We start from the raw sequence: 21,689 nt of genomic DNA on the forward strand, positions 1-21,689 counted from the left end.
CGCTCAGTCATGTCCGAGTCTTTGTGACCCCATGGACTGTAGCCCGCCAGGCTCCTCTGTCCATGGAGTTCTCCAGGCAAGAATACTGGGGTGGGTTGCCATTTCCTTCTCCAGGGGATTTTCCAACCCAGGGATTGAACCTGGGTCTCCTGCGTTGCAGGCAGATTCTTTACCATCTGAGCCACCAAGACAGTGCCCCAAATCATGTAAATCTTGATACTAGGGATATGGTTTTTAGAAACAGTACTTTTTGAGGTGAGGATAAGAAATGAGGTTCTAAAGTATATACACATGCTTTTGAGCAGGGCCCTGTATTTTCATTAATGAATCAACCATTTTTCATTATATAAGAGCTGGTCAACCTCTAGCAGGTAGGTGGCTGTACAGACAGCTAAGTGGAAACATCTGCTTATCACAAATGTTATTCCTATTTTAATCTCCTCTGCTATGCGGATTAATTCCATATAGTAGATAACTCAGTCAGGGGAGGCCAAGTAAGTCCTTATACAGATGTGGCTTTAAAAAAAAAACAAACCTGACACCTTAAATGGTTATTTGCATGAATAGTTTTTAGTGTGGACTGGGAAGAAATGACCTAATTTGGAATTCAGGACTATTTTCCTATGTATCTCCTGGATTAGATTAGAAAAGTAATACCTGAGCTTTTTTTTTTTTTTAACAGCTGGATTTAACATACCAGCATTTTGTGTTCTCTGTTAATATGAGCTGGAGTCTAGCATTTAAATGATGGCTACAGCTTACCTGTAATTACAATTCCATACCACCACATGCATTCTGTGTTGTTTTATTTTAAGAAAAAGCTAATTTCAAATCTCCATTACAACTAAGCTGATTATGAAGTCTCAGTGAAGGAGGCCTGGTGTCCTGTTTACAAAAGGACGGCTACTGTCCTTCGTCCTTAAAACTTCAGGAAGGGCACCTCAAACGGCTTCGTGTTTGCGTGTTTCAATGCCAGAGCGTAGGAATAGACTCTGGCGTCCACCATCAGATGTTCTTCAGCTATCAGAGCTGGAGGAGGTGAAGAGCATAAGTCAGATAACCAAGTCGAAAACGGATAATAACACCCCTTCCCAGTCAGCCAGCGTTCACTGAGCAGCCGTTCAGGAACTGTGTGCCGTTCCTGTGCTGGGTGCTGTGGTAACGGGGATGAGCAAGACACTTTCTGCTTCAGGGATCTTACTCTAGCTGAAGAATGCAGGATGTAAGAGCAGGATTATGTCTCCAGCATGAGACAAGAACAAGGAAAAGTTGGAACAAGAAAAAGAAGACAGAAGAGCACAAAAGCCAGGTGATGATTTTAATGTGAAAACAGCGAAGCTTTTAAGTTCACAGATCCATCCATCACCTCGTGGATGGCTCACTGCAGGGTTCTGCCGCTCTAAACCACCCAGCGATGATGACTCACGCGTTCTCTCCACTGTCAGGGACACACGTGTTCCACGTGGAGGTGAAGCTGTGCATTCAGAGGGACTGGAGTGAGGTCTCAGAATCAGACCTCAAGGGGCTTTCGTGAGGACTTCTATTTTACTCAGATGGCAGTCTGCCCCTTGTTTCCCAGCCACTTGCTCAGGAACAAGCTCAGAGACAGTCTGACCCTCAAAGACAGGGTTCCGTCTTGTTCATCTGTGCCAGCTGGGGGTGGAGGAACTCTGAAAACTATCCTCATAGCAAACTGAGCTCCAAAGGCCTTCTTGTGCACTTCCCAAAAGTAACTTGCTGAATATGAATAAATAATGATAACTATATTGTGATGCTAGAAAAGCTGGCTAGCAAAGGGGCTTTCTTTGCCCCTCCCACTTCTATATCTACAGATTCCTTTCCACCATCCTCAATATTCCGCCCCCACAAGGCTGGAAGGGAAGTTAGCTGGAAAGAAGAAGGAAGGAATTTTTTTAAAAGGGATATTAGCTAATATAAAAAAAGAAAACAACATAACTTCCAGCATCTGTGTGGCAGCATTATCCTGTTTAGTTTTACTCCTGCTTTCTTAGAGGCAGGGGCTGTCTTACTGTTCTCATTGAATGAGAAAAGCTAAGGGACTTGTTCCAAGTTGTAACTAATACACAGTCAGCTGAGCCTCAACCCAGTCTGACCTGTGGGCCTCAGAGCTGTGCTGCCAGTGATGGTGGCCATGACTTTGACTTGACATGGAATGCTTCGCTATTTTCAAATGCTCTGCCACCCGGAAAGGAGACATCATAGGTCACTTGCAGTTTTATAACACTTTGTAGGTATTTTTAGAACAGTTTCTAGGTATTTAATGAGGAAGAACAAGGAAATAGTTATGTTTAGTACCCCATTTGTTGGGGTTAGGGGTGGGAAAAACAGAGAAAGTCAGGTGATAATCAAGAGTGCTTACCCTCAAGTCTATTCAGCAGGTCATTCTTTGGTAAGGAAATTACTTCCACAAATTCTAAACAAACAAAGTACAAGTGAAAACAGAGCCAGACACCAGGTGAGCCCACTCGAGCAACTCACGATGCCTCAGCCACTCCCGCCGCAACACGCGGTGCACAAGGTCAGCCCCCGGGGTGGGACAACGTACCTCCATCCCCTGAAAACACACAGAAGAGGACATCTCAGCAAGGCCCAGAGTGCCAAACACCGCATGGCTTTTGTGCAAGGTGTGACAAGGCTAAAGCGTTTACCAGAAACCTGGGTCTCTACTAATTTCATTTATGAACATGGTTAAAGGAAAAAAAATCCCAACAGTACAATGTTATTCTTCTCCAAATCAAATGTTTTAATAGCCAAGTTTAAAGCATATTCTGTGAGATATATATACACATTTGTATATGTATTTTTAAACTGTTAAAATATATATAACATAAAACTTACCAATTTGACCATTTTTGAAGGTACTAATTCAGTGGCATAGAACACATTCACATTGCTGTGCAATCATGAGAACATTTTCATCATCCAGAAAAGAAAGGTGGTGCCCACTGAATAAGAATTCCCCATCCCCAACTCCTCGGTGACCTTGATTCCACCTTCTGTCTCTATGAAATAGGCAGGTATCATAATATACAGGTATCACACAATATTTGCCAATAAGGGAAATATTGTATGATATTATTAAGGTATCACACGTGTATTTGCCAATAAGGCAAATATTGTGTGATAATCTTATTAAGGTACCACACGTGCCAATCACACAGTGGGATCACACAATATTTGCCCTCCTGTGTCCAGCTTAATCTCACTGAGCACAGTGCTTTCAAGCTTCATGTATCAGCCTGCTTCACTGCTTTATGGCTGAATAATATTCCACTGTTAGAATGGGCCACATTTTGTTTACCCCTCTGTTAATGGACACTTGGGTTGTTTCCACCTTTTGGGTATTGTGAGTGATGCTGAATCACGTATCTATTGGAGCCCCTGCTTTTGATTCTTCTGGGGATTCACCTAGGGGTGGAATTGCTGGGTCACAGGCTAATTCCATGTGTAACTCTCTGAGGAACTGCCAAACTCTTCCTCAGCATGTTACATCTGCTGGTTTGAAAATCGAGCACTTAAAATCAGCTGTGATGGGAAACTGGCAACATTGTGGAACTGAAAGGGCTGGGAAGTGGAAGACCTCCACTCGGACACACGAAGTATGGTGATGTCTGTGTCGCCACCACCCTCCACGGGGCTGGGAGAGCACGTGGAAATGACAGGCATTATGGCCTCTGAATCCAAGCCTTGACGGGGCAAAGAATTTCCCCAAAGCGTCACTGAACATGGAACTCAAGGAATAGTTAATGTGGTGCTGTGGCGCAGCCTTCCTGCCATTCTTCCAATCGATGGGAGACAGAAATCAGAGTGATTCTGAAAATGTTCACTGTTTACTATTTAAGGTCCACAGCTCTTAAGTGGCAATAAACCCCATACAGAAAACATGAAATACATAATTTAACATTTTATATAAAGCATAAAAATCAAGAACGTGCTGTGAGAAAAGTGCTAAATACACAAGATTAGAAAAATAGCCAAGTGTACTGATGAAGCATCTGTGAAAAGACCATTATTCTGTTAATAAAAGTCAAACTAGTAGCATGTTAAAAGATATTCAGGGCAGCGCAACCACTGTCAACGCAGCCAGTCCACACGTACCTGGCTTTGGCTTAGGCCTTACATTTTCAGCGTCATCTCCATTGATAGTGACGGTCACGATGTGTGCGGTACAGTTTGACAAGCCTGGATCCATGCATACAGCTGGGGAGAGAGGCAGCAGGTCACCTTTCCGGGCACCAGTGAGATGTCATTCATCACTGAACTGTCTCTGGAGGAAGAGTCAGCTTGTGACTCATCGTTAACATGGAAGTCACACAAGAGAACTAGTTTCTATTTGCTTAGTACACACGCTGCTGCAAGGCTGCAAAGCACACGTGTAATCAGTACTCATTTCCCCCCCGAGTTCCTGAGGGAAGTTTGGTAAGTCTGAGGGGTTAGAGGTAAAATCCTTTCACCACATCAAGAAAGTCCTCTACTAACAAGTATGGCATGTGGGTGAGATAGGTAATGAAGCTTAGAATGTGGAAACCCTGAAAGGCACCCTAATTTTTCTCCAATTTCCGGTCACTTTTTTTTCAGCTGTGCTCTCCTGGTGGGGAGGGGGAACGCGATTCACTTACAGATGACTAGCCTTCATCTAGGCTTTGTCTTCAGGGAATTAGCCAAATAGAAGCCATCTAAATTCCCAACATAAAGAACAGCCAAAGAATCAATCCTTTCACACCCAGAACAATCGACCATTGGGCTGGTTTTGTGGCAGCAGCACGAACCTGGAGAGCATTCAGCAACGTCGCCCTTGTAGCCGGTTTCCTCCTCGAGCTCTCGAAGAGCAGCTGCTTCCGGGCTTTCGTTGTCATCAATGAGACCTGCAAGTCCCAGGCACGTGAGAGGCGGGACAGGGAACCCCCTGCTGCTGAGCCACGTGCCAAGAACCAACAGGTATGGGAAAAGTGGGCGTGCAGATAAAACTGCCTCAGGTTCTGATCCATTATAGAAAAACTAAAGGCAGAACACCAGTCTGGGCAGATTTAGTAGGTTCTGCTTCTCGTGTTTAGCCCTAGATGCTTCTGTGAGCACCTCAGCGTCAACGCTACAGTACAGCACGACCTCCCGCGCCGGCCCGGTTCTGGACGAGTCACGTGACCACGGCGCAGGCAGGGGGACAGTGTTACCCATCTTGCTTTCCTCCCTCAGAGCCACGTGGAAGCCCTGTAGGGAATCACCAGTTGCTAATGTCTCCTGGGCAGGAGAAGATGGGAAAGGAGGGAAGCAAAGGCCGCGGGTTGGTGGGGGGTTGGGGGTGGGGGAAGATGCAGGTACCACTAGTTCACTGTGAGGGGGACAGCAGCATAGCAAGTCCTTTTTTCTGAAAGGAATTCTAAAAATGCTAAGAAAAAGTGAGCACGGGTTAGTCAATTACTTTTTTTTAACTAAAATGGGTTTCGGTTCTATTTTTGGATACACTGGCTCTGCATGGCAGCATGTGGGTTTTTTCTACTTGCAGCAATTGGGGGCTAATGGCACCCCACTCCAGTACTCTTGCCTGGAAAATCCCATGGATGGAGGAGCCTGGTGGGCTGCGGTCCATGGGGTCGCTAGAGTCGGACATGACTGAGCGACTTCACTTTCACGTCTCACTTTTACGCACTGGAGAAGGAAATGGCAACCCACTCCAGTGTTCTTGCCTGGAGAATCCCAGGGAAGGGGGAGCCTGGTAGCTACCGTCTATGGGGTTGCACAGAGTCGGACACGACTGAAGCGACTTAGTAGCAGCAGTAGCAGCTAGTTGCGGGCGAGGGCTTCTCATTGCAGTGGCTTCTCTTGTTGCCAGCTCCCGGGCTCTAGAGCACACAGACTTTAGAAGAGGTGGTGCATAGGTTTAGCTGCTCCACAGCACGTGGGATCTTCCTGGACCAGGGCTTAAACCCCTGTCCCCTGCACTAGCCGGTGGATTCTTAACCAGTGGACCACCAGGGAAAGTCCCTCAATTACTTTTAAAGTTATTTCTTCAGTGAAATGGCAAGGAAATGAGAAAGAAAATAAACCTGTTACTTAATGTGTTATTATGAGATGCACTGAAAATACAGAACCACTATACCCACACTTGTTAGTGTTAACCACTAACAAGAAACAAGACCTCATTTCTTCAGACGGAAACAACCCAATGAAGTCCTACAATATGTAGTGCATTCAATTTTAGATACCTTCTGTAACAACTGAAAAAATATTCGAGTTGAAATTAAGACAATTTCCTTGGCCTGCTTAGGTATGGGAGGATCATGGTATCTTTTCCATTCAGTTTTTAAAGAGCTGGGCGTAGTTACTGCGTAAATTTGCCAGAGGCAGATTGCGAGTGATGGAAAATGAAATACTTTTGACAAATTAAGGAAAAGCAATGACTCAAAAGAGGCTAGAAAGAATGAAAAAGAATGTTGCTAAGAGGAGGGCAGGGCCTGGAAAAGCGAGCCGTGACACCTCCATGGATTTGCGGATCACTGGGGTGTGGCCTGGAGGTACTTCAGTGCAGGAGTGGTTTTTACTTGAAACCACACGGACAGATGAAAAGCTGTTAAATATTTAAATACCATTGTCCTCAGGCTCGGCCTGGGCTTAGTCCCACTGTCCCCCAGGGGCGATTCTCCACCCAGTGTTGTTACTCACCCGCGGGGAATTCTAGGCAGTAGCCCCCCATTGGGGGTCGGAACTGCTTCACCAGAATGATGCATTCGTAGTGAAGGGTTCTCTGCAACACAGGGATGATTGCCACACCTGCCAGCAGGAAATAAAACCAGGGAAACCCCAGTGGAAGGTCAGCAACACCAGTGATTTCTGTTTAGAGCAGTCTAACTGAAAGCCCATCTTTTAAGAAACACTGCAGCTAAAGTCTTTCTTATATTTGCCATTAGTAATAGGAAGTTAATTTAAGCTATAATACAGGCAGTTAACTTTGGAAGTTATTCTCATTAAGAAAAACAAGGAAAAAATAATGACACTTCCATGTTGTTTAATTTTCTTTTTTATAAAATAAAACTTTATTTTATAAAATAAGAGATTTTTATTGTCACGATTTCTTTAAAATAATATCACAACTAGAAGTAAACATTTAGCCCAGGGTCCAAGTGAAAATTTCAGTCTCCACGAACCTCTGTGGAGACCATTTCTCACCCAGCTGCAGCCAGGTGGCCACTGAAGTTACGCTGATCTGTGCTCTTAGATTTCCTTTCACCAATAGAGAGTAAGTTCCATTGTTCATAGTATATGCTAGCTACACTGAGCTTTATTGTTTTAGGATAAAAGAATGGCCTTTTCTCCTAAGTTATTTGGCCTTCATACCAAACCAAACCCAAAGGCCACTGGATTCTGGAAAATACAACTGCTCAGGAGGACCACTCAGCTCCTCTCACTTCCGCAGCATGAAAACACAGCAGCTGCAGCAGCTACTCTGTCTGCTTCTAGGAAAACCAGAACACAGAACAAAGTGGAAAAATAAAAGGGGAAAACGAGAAAGACCTATTGCCCAACTTCCCTAGACCAGAGGTGGTTTTCAGGACTGTTTCTGGGATATTTGTAGCCAAAGCATTCATGCCTGGAAGGGAAGGTGGACTGAACGAATAGTCTTTTCCTAATTCATTGCCTCATTTCCTCAAAGCAAGTGGTCACTACCATAAAGCACGTAGTAGTGCCAAGTAAGATTTCCAGACTAAAGGCTCTCACCCAGATGCTCTGTCCAGAACACAAGGGGATTTCTAGAAGTCGTAACACGTCTCGACACAGTGTGTAGCTTCAAATTACACTGACTTATGTTGGGCTCTGAATGGGATTACATCTTCCCTTCAGAAACACTGTTCTGAGCCTATGTAACAGGAACCAGAAGTTACTTATAAAGAAAGCTCGATTTAGTTACACAGTGTTGCAAACAGAACACCAGAGTTAAGGATGAAAGATCATATGTGAAGACAACCCTGCTCTGAAGTCCTGGTTATAGTAAGAAACCGTCCTACCCCCAGCTCCCACACTCATGTGTGGGGACTTGCTTTGGGAGAGTTCTAACAGGTCTGCACTCATACCGTCAGCCGACTGGCCTTTCCTGGTTGTCCGCTTCACGGTCTCCCATGTTCTGTTTGGGCAGACAAGAAAAGTCAAAAGCATTAGTGCTGAAGAGGAGACTGTTCTTAGGTTTTGTGTGTGTAACCAGCACCTTACAAGTTCAAAGCATGCACATGTGCTGAGGATAATGGCCAAGAACACCACGCAGTAAAGAGCTGTATTGAAAAAAGAGCCAACTGTGCTTTCCCACAGCTTCAAAAATTACCAAGGAAATCCACTGCTGACTACACCTAACCCTCTGCCTCTGAATGGAGGGCCTGCTCTTCACTTGAGCTGCTTTCCAATCAGCTCGCAAGTCATTTACCTGCAACACCTCAGTCTGGATCACGGATCTGCGGTGAGTAGCACAGCTGATGATCAAGCTTTGAAGGCCACAAAGCAGTCAGTGCAAACCCCGCCCCTGTGCAAAGTCCAAAGGACACTCTGCGCCACGTGAACCGCTGAGACAGTTGTGTACAGGGGAGATTTTAACACCAGTGACCCTGAACACTCAATTTAAGAAGTTTACTATTTACTGAGGAATTAATCCTCTTAGGTAAGTGCTCTGCTTTGCATTTGTGAGATACCATCTAAGAGGAAAACGTTCCCCAGAAGAACAAGTGGGGTGAGGGGTTCCTGGTCCCCTCTTAGGGACTTATTCCTGACCAGCTATTTGTCTCAGGGAACCTGGTACTGACAACCGTTACTGGCACAATCCTGCTGTTTAAAGGGGGTTGGGGAATTTCCTCCTCACTCTCAAGCCTTCAATAGAGAAAAGCAGTGGTTAGAGATGAGGGTAAGGAAGCAAACAATTCTGGATTTAAAAGGAGGAAGACATCCGAGTGGGCCCAGGGAGAGAAAGGTGTCCACATCTGATGTCGGTCTCCCTACAGTGAGAGTGAGTATAAGAGCTGCTCCTCAGAGTAACCCTCATACCTTTTAGCTGGTTGTCCTTAAGGCTTGGACCTTGCCCCATTTCTATGAAAAAATGTCAGATATTTAATCCAGTTAAAAAAAAAAAATCTTTCTGTAAACTAGATCTTTTAGTATTGTACCCAAGTTCTAAAGGGCAAATATGTCAAAATGAACATGTGACAATCAATAGGACCACCATGACAACTCACAGCTGCCAACATTCCTGTTAGTAGCAAGAAGCCAACCAATGAGCCATTCTGATCAGTCAGTGATACAGATCGCAAGTGACAGAACACCTGTTGGCCCAGTCCTCTCTGCGGTCTCTTAGGGTTAGTCCTAAAGACTGAAGAAGATAGCTGGGAGAAGCACTGAAGGTCCCATCCCAAACACACTAGGAACAAGGGAAGCAGAGAGAGGAGCATCATTATAGTGGTTAAGATGAAGTAAATGAGCAGGATGGAGCCACAAAATAGATATGTATTTATTAGAAATCCTAGAACAAGAATGGAGAAGGTGATGGCACCCCATTCCAGTACTCTTGCCTGGAAAATCCCATGGATGGAGGAGCCTGGTAGGCTGCAGTTCATGGGGTTGCGAAGAGTTGGACATGACTGAGCGACTTCACTTTCACTTTTCACTTTTATGTATTGGAGAAGGCAATGGCAACCCACTCCAGGGTTCTTGCCTGGAGAATCCCAGGGACGGGGGAGCCTGGTGGGCTGCCGTCTATGGGGTCACACAGAGTCAGACACGACTGAAGCAACTTAGCAGCACAACAAGAATGTCCCTGAGAGCTCCAATCATCTCAGAGGGACTCAGAGAGGAGAGCTGTCCACCTAATTGAGTCAGAAACTCCGTGTCTCCACTTGGTCACTAGGTGACCCTACAGTCTCGACATCCTGGTGACTGTTTTCTCACGTGTAAAACCAGGGAACTGAGAGTACGTTGTCTTAACAGTCTCTGGTAGCTTTAGAATTCTGATTCTGGTTGACCTGTTTAGTCGCTAGGTTGTATCCAACTCTTTTGCAACCCCATGGACTGTAGCCCGCTAGGCTCCTCTGTCCATGGGATTCTCCAGGCAAGAACACTGGAGTCGATTGCTGTTTCCTTCTCTGGGGGATCTTTTTGACCCTGGAATCGAACCCACGTCTCCTGCATTGGCAGGCAGATTCTTTACCAGAGCACCTGGGAAGCCCTCCAGTTGAGTTACTGTTTTTAATATTTGTTATAGGAAAGCCTGTTTCACTTTCTTCCCTCTAGGCAACCAACTCCAAGAGGTAGACAGGGCACCAGAGAGTGAGCTCAGCTCTGTCCCGAATGCTGATTAAGAGGCATAAGATCAACATCTCTCCCCAGATCAATTCCATACCCTCGTCCATGAATGAGAGAGGGACAAAGAATTCTCTAGCTGCAGTTTTATTTTGTACATGTAGTATTTTATAAATGTATAAATCATAGTCTGTTTTAAGCACTCTGAAGCCTGACAACCAGGTATGAGATGTTAATGTCTCAAACGAGAGCTTCAGGAGGCCACAGGGAGTCCTGTGTATGGATGGATGGGGAGGAATGTGTTGTCAATAGGCTCATGGTGTGGAGTTTGGAGACCCCAGAGCCCACTCCCCTCTGCCGGAGGAGTCTCCAGAAGTTGAGACCGAATTGTGAGTACTTGGAAACAGGTCCCACGTGATTCTGAGGCACATCCCTGATGAAGTGAGGATGGGGAGCAGGTGCAGAGCTGGGGGGTGACAATCAACACGTACCCTTCACACTGGCCGGTGTCAAGGGCTCTATTTTGTGTCATAAGCTTAACTCAACAAGAAAGAGAACCAAACTGACCCAGGTAGGCTGGGCTCTGAGCTCTGGCTGCGTTTTCACAAGTGTAAATGCACCTGTCATGTCACCGAGGCCCGGACCTCCCGGCGTCTCTGGCCTAGTCCTGCACAGCCAGCTCACTGCTCTGTGGATGGGGCGAGCTGCGATCAGCTTTCTCACCTTGGGTTGGACCGTGCTACGGACATCTTAATGTTCCCCACAGCTCTCCAACACTGGACCTTGTTACTACTTTTTGCCACTTTAGTACATATAGTTAAAAGTTGTTAAAATCACCGGCAAGTCCATGAACTTTAACACTGATGAGAGATGTATTTATTACCTTACGAAGAAACTCTGTATTTTTATTTGATCACTTAGAAAACAGTTTTTATATTAATGAATTTATATCATATAACCTGGATACTAAATGTAGCAAAGTTTTCCTACTTTCTCATTCTCCTTTTTCTATTTCACTAAGTAAATGTTTATTTTAACACATTTTTCCTGTTATTAAAAATAGCGATAGATATTTAAAAAAATGCTGAATAGGAAAGTTGGAAAAAAGACTAGTCACATAGCTGCCATTAATATTTTGCTACAGTTTTCCTTCTAACCTTTTCTTGTACATTATTCAGCAGAGTTTAAAAAGCATTAAAAAAAAGCATATATCCAATTCCCTGTTTTCTTATCAGCTTATGAGCTTTTCTCATACTACCAGGTTGTCTTCATGATCTGCTCTGGAGATGGCTGTACAGTTTTTTACCAAGTAAATACACTGTAATAATCGTTTTCTCTTTTTAAGATGTTTAGATGTTAAAGATGTTCAATTTGTCCTTTAAAATAATTATGATGGAAAGTTTTTCATGCACAGATCTGACTGCAAATAATTTTCTTAGCACAGTATCAAGACACTGCAGGGGCCAGACTCCAGGAACTCCCTCCCCACTCCCACATTTCTTTATGGCAATTGGTATTTGCTTTATAAAACTTTCCCCTCTCAACTTACCTTTCCATGAGCAAGTATAAGCCTGCATATTTTATCCCAAACCCAGCAGTGTTTTCTCTTACATTCTAATTCAGAGATGAAAAAACTGGTTTAAGAGAAGGAAATAACCTGTACTGTTATTATTCTGCTGCTTTATCAGCTGAAATTAGGCTTGGCCGAAAAGTTTAAGGTTCACCCTAATCTACTTCAGAATGGTATTAAAACAGCTCAACTAGATTCTTTAAGACAGCGCTTACAGTGAGGCAAAGATCAACTTTTATGCCAAACACTAAATAGAGACCCCAAGAACCCAAATCCTGAGCATTTTACAAATAGAAAAATATTAGTTTACCTTGTTTTACCAGTAGGATCTCTGTAAGTTGTTTTTTCAAGTTTGACCCATTTTCCTTCTGCAATCAACTAAAAGGAAATCAGACAGTAAGTTGGGAAACTTTCAAACTGAGCTATTTTTAATTTTTTTATTCTTTCAAATTTTTTGTGGCTCTCAATGATGATGTTTCCCCCCTCAAAATCTGTGTCCAAGTTTTCAATTCAAAGTAGTAAAAGCTGTTTTTCTGATGGTGGACCCGCTGTTCTGTGGAATTCTGGAGGTAGGACTGAGAACTGAAAAGAGAACTCATGAATTCTGGGGAGGGGGGGGAGGTCTGAGCAGGAAGGGGTTTTCTGGGATGCTCCTAACCTTCTCTCCTCCAACCTGGGGCCAGGCACACAGGTGTGTTTCAGGGTGTGAAACGCAGTGGCATCTGACTGCCAACAACTACACAGCAAAGCTGACTCCAGGGACACCATGGCCAACGAGCACACCCCCCACAGTGACATGGGTTTACCACCCAGCCTGAAGGGCACCCAGCATCATTCCACTCAGATGCCGAGGAGGTTAGGTGGCCAGGACTGCCTTACCTACAGACTACACTGAGTGCATGCAAAGGTTCCCTGTGGACATAAAGCAGCAACTGGCCTTTTTCTAAGTATTCTTTTACTTGTCGCCAGCGGCAACCTAATACTTATTCAGCAGATCTGTTCACAGACAACACAGAAATATTTTTAAATCAAAAAGAATTCCAGAAAGGTGTCAGGCTCAGAGTTTCAAAGATGAAGGATTTAAAGTTTGTTCTCTGCAATGGTTCCTGTGGGAACAGACTTTTTAAAAGGTAAACTGAATAATATGCAAGACATATTCAATATGTTCATTGTGGAATTTAGACCACAACTAACAACTTAGGTTTTTCTTGTCCTTAAGCATGCATATTGATTCCACAAATAGCTAACCAATATGTGATATTTAGGACAAAATGTCTAAGCCTTAAAATTCATCTGTGATTTATTCTTCTATCCAGGGAAGCTTTCAATGAAAACTCAATCAACAAGGTCCTACTGTACAGCACAGGGAACTATATTCAACATCCTGGGATAAACCATATGAAAAAGATGTGTGTATACATATATATATTTAACTGAATCACTCTGCCATACGGCAGAAATTCACCCAACACTATAAATCAACTATACTTCAATAAAAACTAAATTTAAAAAGATAAGTAAAGATTGAGAGTTTTAAAAATCAACAGTCGAAACCCACTTTAAAAACAGCCTCAATTTCACTAATACATAAAATGAAGAGACGCCACTGCTACCACACAAGAGCAAAGTGTTCCTGAGTCCTTAAAAGGAGCAGGAAATAGGTTTACAAACTACCTTAAAGAATTGAAAACAATCATTTGAAACTGCAATTTTCTTTTAAACTCAGCTTTATGTGGCAAAGGGGAAGGGAAGTAAAAAGACAACGTATACCTCCTCTGAGATAATAGACTGTTCGGTATTTCGAGAAGAACCTGCTGTTTCTTGTTCCATTTTCAAACTAGTTGAGCTTTACAGTCCACAGGCAAGAACTTCACGCTATAAGAGAATGAGACTGGTTTAGGCTACATTAATTTTTCTGAATTACACATTTGTCCACAGGTCACTGGTCAAAGTATTTACTTAAATGGGGGAAAATCCGGGGTCATCAAAGCTGCGTTGCTCTGCTGAAGGTGGAGGAGCGCTGCCAGCTGCCCTGAGATGGAGACGGAACAGGAAACGCAAGGCCTCGGGAACAGCCAGAAAGAACAGAAAGCGGCCCAGTGAGACCAGCCCACAGCCTCCGTGCCTGAGGTCTTCAGAACACACTTTCCAAGGAGAAACAGAACAAAGATTGTACATCATGCCCCATGCCCGCCCCTCAACTGCCATCCCTTATCAACTCTTTACAGTGAAACTTTGTATTATACGGGCTGGCTGCTTCTCTTTCCCATTTATCTCTGTGTTAAATGTATATACCATTTTAATCAAAAACTGCACAGTTCAGTGGCCCATCCAAAGTTTCCACGTGCATCAAAGTCACAGCTGCACATAAGGAGTTAACCAGAAGCACAATCTGTCAGCAGAGAGCTCCATCCAGGTGGCTGTGGGCCATGACTTCCGTTGTCTCTCGCGCGCATTCCCTCAATTCTTGTATCCTGAATGTCTGAAAATCTTTTTTCTACCCCCAAAGTTGATTGATAACCTGGCTGCAGATACAATTACAGGCTGAAAATCATTTTTGGAGACCCTGCTCAGTGTCTTGCTTCTGAGAAGCAAGCTAGCTGCTGAGAAATCTGGCATCACTGATCCTGGATCCTCTTCGATGTGACCCCCGTGTTCCTCCTCTGAAACCCACAGTTGTTGACATCCGACGATGCTGATGTCACTTTAGGGGATTCCAGTGGGTCCTTTCAACCTGGAAACTTCACTCTGTGCTTCCTTTTATTTTTAAATATTCATTTATTTGACTTTGCTGGGCCTTAGTTGTGGCATGTGGGATCTAGTTCCCTAACCAGGGATGGAACCTGCTGCTGCTGCTGCTAAGTCACTTCAGTCGTGTCCAACTCTGTGCGACCCCATAGATGGCAGCCCACCAGGCTCCCCCATCCCCGGGATTCTCCAGGCAAGAACAGTGGAGTGGTTGCCATTTCCTTCTCCAATGCATGAAAGTGAAAAGTGAAAGTGAAGTCGCTGAGTCGTGTCCAACTCTTCGCAACCCCATGGACTATGGCCTACCAGGCTCCTCCATCCATGGGATTTTCCAGGCAAGAGTACTGGAGTGGGGTGCCATTGCCTTGGGCCGCCTACATTGGGAGCATGGAGCCTTAACCACTGGGCCACCAGGAACTTCCCCATTCTGTGCTTCCTTAACTGAGTACTTCACTGATCATCTCCTCCCCTCTGTTTTCTCTGTTCTCTCTTTCAGGAAATAATACTTAGCTGCTGGACTTCCTGAACTGATCCTCCGTCTCAGTAACAAAGTAGTAAGCTACATGCATGTTGAGATATTTAGAGACCGTCAGTCAGCATATTAATTCTATGAATACAGCAAAAGAAAACAGGCAGCTGTTCCTTTGAAAGTAACCCAGATGGTAATTATTAGGTGAACGTTTAACTGGCATTGATTTAGATTAAACAAACAGTTCACGGTATTATACACAATTAAAGTGGCAGGCTGCCTTGGATGGAAACATGCCACAAGTTAGTTACTACTTGTCTGCACCTGAGTGCTCCACACCCCGAGGAGAGAACTTTATCCACTGAGATTTTTACCTCCTCGATTTCCATTCCCTTCTATTTATAACACATGTATCAGAGAAGGAAAACCTGCCCCTCTTTTAGTTCTGACACTTAAGAGAAAGTGACTCTCAGGCAATCAAGAAACTGCATTCAGTGCACAACAGAGTCTGTCTCGAATGGTACAAAACATTTGGATTAAGTCAAAACGTTTACCTCCTTTTAAAGTGACTCTGACCCAAGCTTCTTAAAAGTAGAGAACTGTAGTCCTCAGAGGTACAAGCACCACCAGAAGGGCACACAGGAAGAGCCAGACAAACTAATTTTCTCTATGAAAAGATTCTTAATCTGGATCTCCAGCAGACAAAATGGTCAGTAACACATAATTTAGAAAAGCACAGAGGTCCTCCCCTGACCCCCACGTGAGTATCTTTAGGGGCAAAAGGGCATCTGGTTCCTTCAGATTTACACGGAACTTTAAGGTATTTGCATAATCTGCTGAGGCCCCTTACGTTTCTCTTTCCACTGCCCTCAGATCTTCAGAGACTGTTGATGAGCCGAAAAACTAAAAAAGCCCTATTCTCGTCTACTACTCATCTAACCAAGTTAGCTACATTCAAGCACAAAATAGTCCCAGTAGCAATCAAAAATCGACCCTTGATCAGCAAATGCTAAGCTAGAAGCAGTTGTTTCAAACAGATTGTATTTTTAAATGTTTAAGCTAGAATGTGAGAGGTCTAGAAAAACAAAAAACAAGCTCCTGACATAATTACAAAAAAAGAAAGAAAAAAGTGGCTAATAGGGCTGGGTAATTACCTGGAATGCAATCAGCCCCAAGGGGAAACAGCTATCTGTGGCAATCTATTGAATGTGTTAAAAACAAAAATGGGATTTAAGTGTGGTTTCAGAAAAATACTCTATACTGCTCGATTCCCAAAATGTCCATGATTGTGAAACCACCTCAAAAATATTACTGAAACAAAAAAAGAGTATTACTCTCAGCACCATTTCAGTCAGGGCCAGAAGCTGAATGGTGCAGTGTGGGGCTGGTCACCACAAACATAGATTTGCAGAAACCAGTCAGCGTTCTAGGCTTGGCTGCACCTCAGGCTCCATCACACAGCCAGAGAGCTTTCCTAAGGGACTCTGTGCTATTTCAAGATTTAAAAGTTTAATTCAAATGGCATCCACTTCATTAGCTAGAACTGAAGGTCATCTACATTTTGCCAGTAGGTGTATGTTATACATAAAAAAACACAGAAACTCCCTTGTACCATGGACAGAGGAGCCTGGCGGGCTACAGTCCATGGCTTCCCAAGGAGTGGGGTATGCAACTGAGCGATTAGGCACACAGTACACCTAATGTTGAGTGTTCTAATTCACGTAATATGTTTTCACCTACTCTGGTTAAAGAGGTGAAGGTCTATCATGTGCCAGATGTATGATTTTTCCAGGGCACAAAAACTGAGGGAAAATGTCACAGGATTCTTAGAACTCCTGTACAGTGGTGGGCAGCAGTGTCAAACTAGCTCTGTGAACCTGGACAGTTCAAAAGTTCAAGAGTATTGCAAGTACAAAGTGACCACTATTCCTGCCCAGGGGACATTACACTTGAGCACACAAAGAGCCACAAAGGCAAATGCCTGCCGGAAAGACAATGTGATGCCAGGGTGTTTTAAAGGAGGCACAAGTCACATCCACTCTGGAGGCAGGGAAAATAGCAAAGACTTTTAAAAAAGGTGACTTTTAAAAGGCATTTTGATACTAAGCTACGATCTAGAGACTAGGAAGGCCGGGAAAGCACTCTGAGAGGAAGGATCCACGTGAACAAAAAGCAGAGATACTGACTGGGGGAAGGGTTGAAAATTTACAGCAAGCTCTGTGGCTCTCAACCTTTCCCTCCCCACTCCCTCCCAAAAGAAAGCCAAAAACAATCCCTTGTGTAAGGGATGATGTCAACTTATAAACACATTCCCAAGGGCTTACACAGATTTGGCTGGACACCCACCCTTTTCCCCACATTTGCTGACAAACAAACCAGTCAACAACCCTAACTGGCACGTCACAAACTCCTGTTGCTGTGCATGCTCCTCTTGGGGTTCGGAGAGAGAGAAATGACCACCTTTTCACAACAGCTGGATTACCAACTTAAGCAAGAGTAAGATTCAAGAAGTCAAACTGAGATTCTCAGAAGCCAGACTGTACAGTATGCGCCCAGGCTCCTCATCATTCAATTATTACCATACCCGAGTCCCTGCAGTTTGCTGAGGTTGCAAAGTGAAACAAAAATCAGAGCAAGAAATCATACACTGGTTCATCTCCCCTAGCTAATAGCTGAATATTGTAAATACCATCTATACTCAATCAGGCAGTTTTATAGACAGAGAAATCAATAAGGCAACTTGAAAGAAATTAAGTGGGAGATCAATTTTTGCAAAAAATTACTGTGTGTTAATAGGTATGTCTAAGATTCCATTCTAAGTTCTTTCAGAATAATTACACAGAAAAACCACTTGATTTATAATGAACAAAATATTATTAATGTAGTTACATTTAATATTCTTGGTTATAATTATAAACCTTCAAAATTCTTAGCTTTTTAAATGATTATATATATGTTGTTGTAGGTCACTAAGTCGTACCTGACTCTCTGTGACCTCATGGACTGCAGCACAAGGATGGCTTCCCCGTCCTTCACTATCTCCTGGAGTTTGCTTAGATTCATAACCTGTGAGTCAGTGATGCTGCTGCTGCTAAGTCGCTTCAGTCGTGTCTGACTCTGTGCAACCCCATAGACGGCAGCCCACCAGGCTCCCCCGTCCCTGGGATTCTCCAGGCAAGAACACTGGAGTGGGTTGCCATTTCCTTCTCCAATGCATGAAAGTGAAAAAATAAAGTGAAGTCGCTCAGTCATGTCTGACTCCTAGTGACCCCATGGACTGCAGCTCACCAGGCCCCTCCGTCCGTGGGATTTTCCAGGCAAGAGTACTGGAGTGGGGTGCCATCACCTTCTCCAGTCAGTGATGCTATCTAACCATTTTATCCTTTGCCACCCTCTTCTCCTTTGGCCTTCAATCTTTCCTAGCATCAGGGTCTCTTCTAATGAGTCAGCTCTTTGCATCAGGTGGCCAAAGTATTGAAACTTCAGCATCAGTCCTTCCAGTGAATATTCAGGGTTGATCTCCTTGCCATCCAAGGGACCATCAGTACTTTTATATGTATGTGTGTATGTATGTGTATATATATATTGGGGAGAGGGGTGGCGCTGCATTGCAGGGCAATCAGGGATTCTGACCAGGGATCCAACTTGTGCCCCCTGCTGTGGAGTCTTAACCACTGAACCACCAGGGAAGTCCCTGAAGATAACATTTTGATCAGTACTTCTTTTGTACCATCTATGGTAAAATTTTGGTATCCACCTCAGATGGATTTTCTTTGCTGACAACGATTATCCTTACATGATGAAAACTTCCTGTAGTCATTTTGATCGTAAAGGAAAGCCACTGAAAGTATTCTTCTTTCGTTTTTCAGTAGGCGTAGGGGTTGGATGGGCAGGAAGGGAACTAACATTTTACTGAAATTATACTACTTGATGATTTTTGATTATTTATCCGGTGATTTACAATCATTACATTTAGTTCTGGTTAAGCAAGAGTGAACTGACTGTACTTACTCTTGGGAAAGTTAATTGGTTATAGTCATATGGCAATAAGACCAGTGAAGGACCTCTTGTAATAGCCCAGAAAAGAGAGAACACAGGTTTGGACTACAGTGGAGCAGTAGTGAGCAAACAGATTAATTCCTTGCAGATGAGACTTTTTGCTTTTCTTAAAACAGTTTCTGGGGATGCCAAAGCTAATTCTAAGAAGGAGAGGATCTTAGAGGAGACTGGGAGAAAGGGGTGGCGCAAGTTCAACTTTGGACACACTGAGTTTGAGATGCTGGTAAGATATTCAAGTGGAGAAAACCAGCAGGCAGTTGGAAATTCTAACCTACAATACGAGTCATGTTATGGATTCAGAGACGGAGTGGGTTACCATTACCTTCTCCAGGTGATCTTCCCCATCCAGGGATCAAACCCGAGTCTCCTGCATTGGCAGGCAGAGTCTTTACCGTCTGAATCACCAGGGAAGCCCGTAAGAAGTAAGGTTAGATTTAAAAGGTGTTTCTCAGCACCTCGTTATTTTTCATTCACTTTAGAAACAGAAAGTGAACTTTTTAAAGTACTCTACATTTTGGTCGCCTTCTGATACTTGCGGAAGGAAAGGAACACAGACGATAAGGTAATAGGGAGGAAGAGGAGGAAAAAAGAATGTTATTACAAATTCGACTAGTATTCCTTACGGTCTTATGAATCCAGCACGGTATGGGTACAGATACAATCGAGCTGTGTTTTTGCAAGCTGCTACGTTTAAGAGGATAGAATAAGTGAACTTGACGCTCAAAAGCGACACCTCACCTCACCCCTCCAAATTTACCTCCTCTTACAACTTCCAAAGTCTGACTCCCGGGATCGCAGAGACGGGGCTCTTTTCCTCTCGTTCATAGCCTTCCCCACAAGCCAAGCGGGGGCCGTGATTCCCTTTGCAGATGCCTCCACCGCGGCACTCAAACATTTCACTGTGATGTTTGCAGTTTTCCGGACTCCTAGGAGCCCAGTTTTCCACCCCAGTCCCTGGTTTGCCTCTGAACTTGCCCTCCCCGCCTGTTTCCGCGCCTCGCGGACGCAAACCGGGTCGAGCGCGCGGCTGTCCACATGCTCCAGGTGTGCTCCCCCCGTCTCCCTGCCAGGAACCCCTGCATGTGATTGGCCCGTGCCCAGTTACCTACTCCCAGGCGTGCGGCGAAGGGATGCGGACTCCTTTAGGAAGGGGGAGGAAAGGAGAAAGCACGGGTCCGAGGAAACGAGGCTCAGGAGGTGCAGTTCTACTGCAGGAGTCGCAGCCGCACCTCGCGGCCAAATGAGACGGAGGATGCGCGTTCGGCCCCCCGCGGCACCCGTAGCAGCCCCCGCCGGTGACCTCGCCGCAGAAGATTACTTCCGGGGCAGAGTCCGCCGCTACGCGCCAAGCGCTGCGTTTCGCGAGTTACAACCCTCTTCTGAACTCCCGCGGCCAGAACTTTGTGGTGTGTGTACACTAAAAGCACGCCCAAGGTTCTTTTTCTCTGCCGTGTGTGTGTGTGTGTACACTAAAAGCACGCCCCAAGTTTCTTTTTCTCCGCTCCTTCCGCCTTGCCTCACAGACCGGAAGTGTCCTTAACCAAACCAGCTCGGCGGGCACTTCCGGGACGGGAGACCAGGGTTCCGGAAGGTGTAGAGAGGAGAGGGAAAGGCAGCGGCGGCGGCGGCGGCGGCGGCTGGAGAATGAAGAAGGAGCATGTGTTGCACTGTCAGTTCTCCGCGTGGTACCCGCTGTTCCGCAGCCTCACTATCAAGAGGTGAGACTGGAGGTTACGCCGGAGCAGTGGGCAAAAGGGGACTGCAACATTTGGGGTGAATCCCAGCTCCATCAAAAACAAAACAAAACAAAACACTGCAGGCCCGGATGCGAGCACCAGGGCCAGATTTCGACTTGCCAGTGGTCTTTTAGAGTCGGGAGAGGAATGAAGTCGATCCATGTTTGCCGTGCGTCGTGTTGTGCGTCAGGGAGGGTGCTGGGCAGGTAGGAGGGCGACGTCGTCGCTCAGTGAAGGTCAGAGGCGGGCTGAGGAGCAGGTGAAGCTAGTTCAGGCTTGGGAGTTCACCATTCCTGCCTTTAGAATTGCAGGTGGGGGAAGGTGATCAGCAAACTGGGTAGTCTGGACTTCGCTATTGACTAACCCGCCGGAGGGTGGGGGCTTAATAGCTTTTGGTCCCTGTCAAATGAGAACAGTGAGACCCAGCCTCAAATTCTATTGTGAAGCTCCAGTATGATAGTGTCAGTGGAAAGCCTCAGTAGAGTATACTGATGCGAAGAGCCGACTCCTTGGAAAAAGACCCAGACGCTGGGAAAGAGTGAAGGCAAAAGGAGAAGAGAGGGCTGCAGAGGATGAGATGGTTCGATAGCATCACTGACTCAATGGCATGAGTTTGAGCAAAGTCCAGGAGACAGTGAAGGACGGGGAGGCCTGGCATGCTGCAGTCCATAGGGTCCCACAGATACGACTTAGCGACTGAACATAACAGCAGCACATGTATTGTTAGGGAAGGAAGCCATCTGGAAGAGGAGTGGAACAGTATTTGTTTTCTAGTTCTCTGGCCCACAACAAGGAATCCATGCCCTGTTTGCGGGGC

The 21,689-nt window shown here is 44.9% G+C and overlaps 2 protein-coding genes across 10 annotated transcripts in view; one reads left to right on the plus strand and one right to left on the minus strand.

Moving 5' to 3' along the window:
- Positions 1-789: 789 nt before the first annotated feature.
- NUDT5 (nudix hydrolase 5) lies at positions 790-20,577 on the minus strand. 9 transcript variants are annotated; one of them, XM_055543592.1, is made up of 10 exons: positions 20,246-20,577; positions 13,820-14,004; positions 13,631-13,735; positions 12,171-12,238; positions 8,088-8,137; positions 6,682-6,789; positions 4,791-4,886; positions 4,120-4,221; positions 2,381-2,434; positions 1,082-1,474 (listed from the first exon to the last, which is right to left on the minus strand). In XM_055543592.1, exons 3-10 carry the CDS (start codon positions 13,688-13,690, stop codon positions 1,203-1,205), a joined length of 810 nt encoding a protein of 269 aa, XP_055399567.1. In that variant the 5' UTR covers positions 13,691-13,735; positions 13,820-14,004; positions 20,246-20,577; the 3' UTR covers positions 1,082-1,202. The 9 variants fall into 9 exon arrangements, 8 of the variants coding, with proteins under 8 accessions (XP_055399570.1, XP_055399572.1, XP_055399571.1 ...); XM_055543595.1 differs by lacking the exons at positions 1,082-1,474; positions 13,820-14,004 and adding an exon at positions 790-1,029 and having other exon boundaries at positions 20,246-20,430; XM_055543597.1 differs by lacking the exons at positions 1,082-1,474; positions 2,381-2,434; positions 13,820-14,004 and adding exons at positions 790-1,029; positions 2,500-2,575 and having other exon boundaries at positions 20,246-20,430.
- Positions 20,578-20,630: 53 nt separating this feature from the next.
- CDC123 (cell division cycle 123) overlaps positions 20,631-21,689 on the plus strand; it is a 46,184-nt gene continuing 45,125 nt past the window's right edge. The window contains exon 1 of the mRNA XM_055543588.1: positions 20,631-20,854. Coding sequence (XP_055399563.1) covers positions 20,781-20,854 — 74 coding nt within the window. The 5' untranslated portion in view covers positions 20,631-20,780. The remainder of the gene's footprint in view (positions 20,855-21,689) is intronic.

The sequence above is a fragment of the Bubalus kerabau genome, chromosome 13 (genome assembly GCF_029407905.1).
Source record: "Bubalus kerabau isolate K-KA32 ecotype Philippines breed swamp buffalo chromosome 13, PCC_UOA_SB_1v2, whole genome shotgun sequence".
Lineage (NCBI taxonomy): Eukaryota > Metazoa > Chordata > Mammalia > Artiodactyla > Bovidae > Bubalus > Bubalus kerabau.

Excerpts from the sequence above, each read along its gene's own strand:
- NUDT5 (XM_055543594.1), bottom strand. The coding sequence starts at position 13,690 with ATGGAACAAGAAACAGCAGGTTCTTCTCGAAATACCGAACAGTCTATT. Across the intron at positions 4,887-6,681 it reads CTGCCTAGAATTCCCCGCGG|GTCTCATTGATGACAACGAA; the intron begins GTGAGTAACAAC and ends TGGGACTTGCAG. Across the intron at positions 2,435-4,119 it reads AAGGCCTAAGCCAAAGCCAG|AATTTGTGGAAGTAATTTCC; the intron begins GTACGTGTGGAC and ends TTGTTTGTTTAG.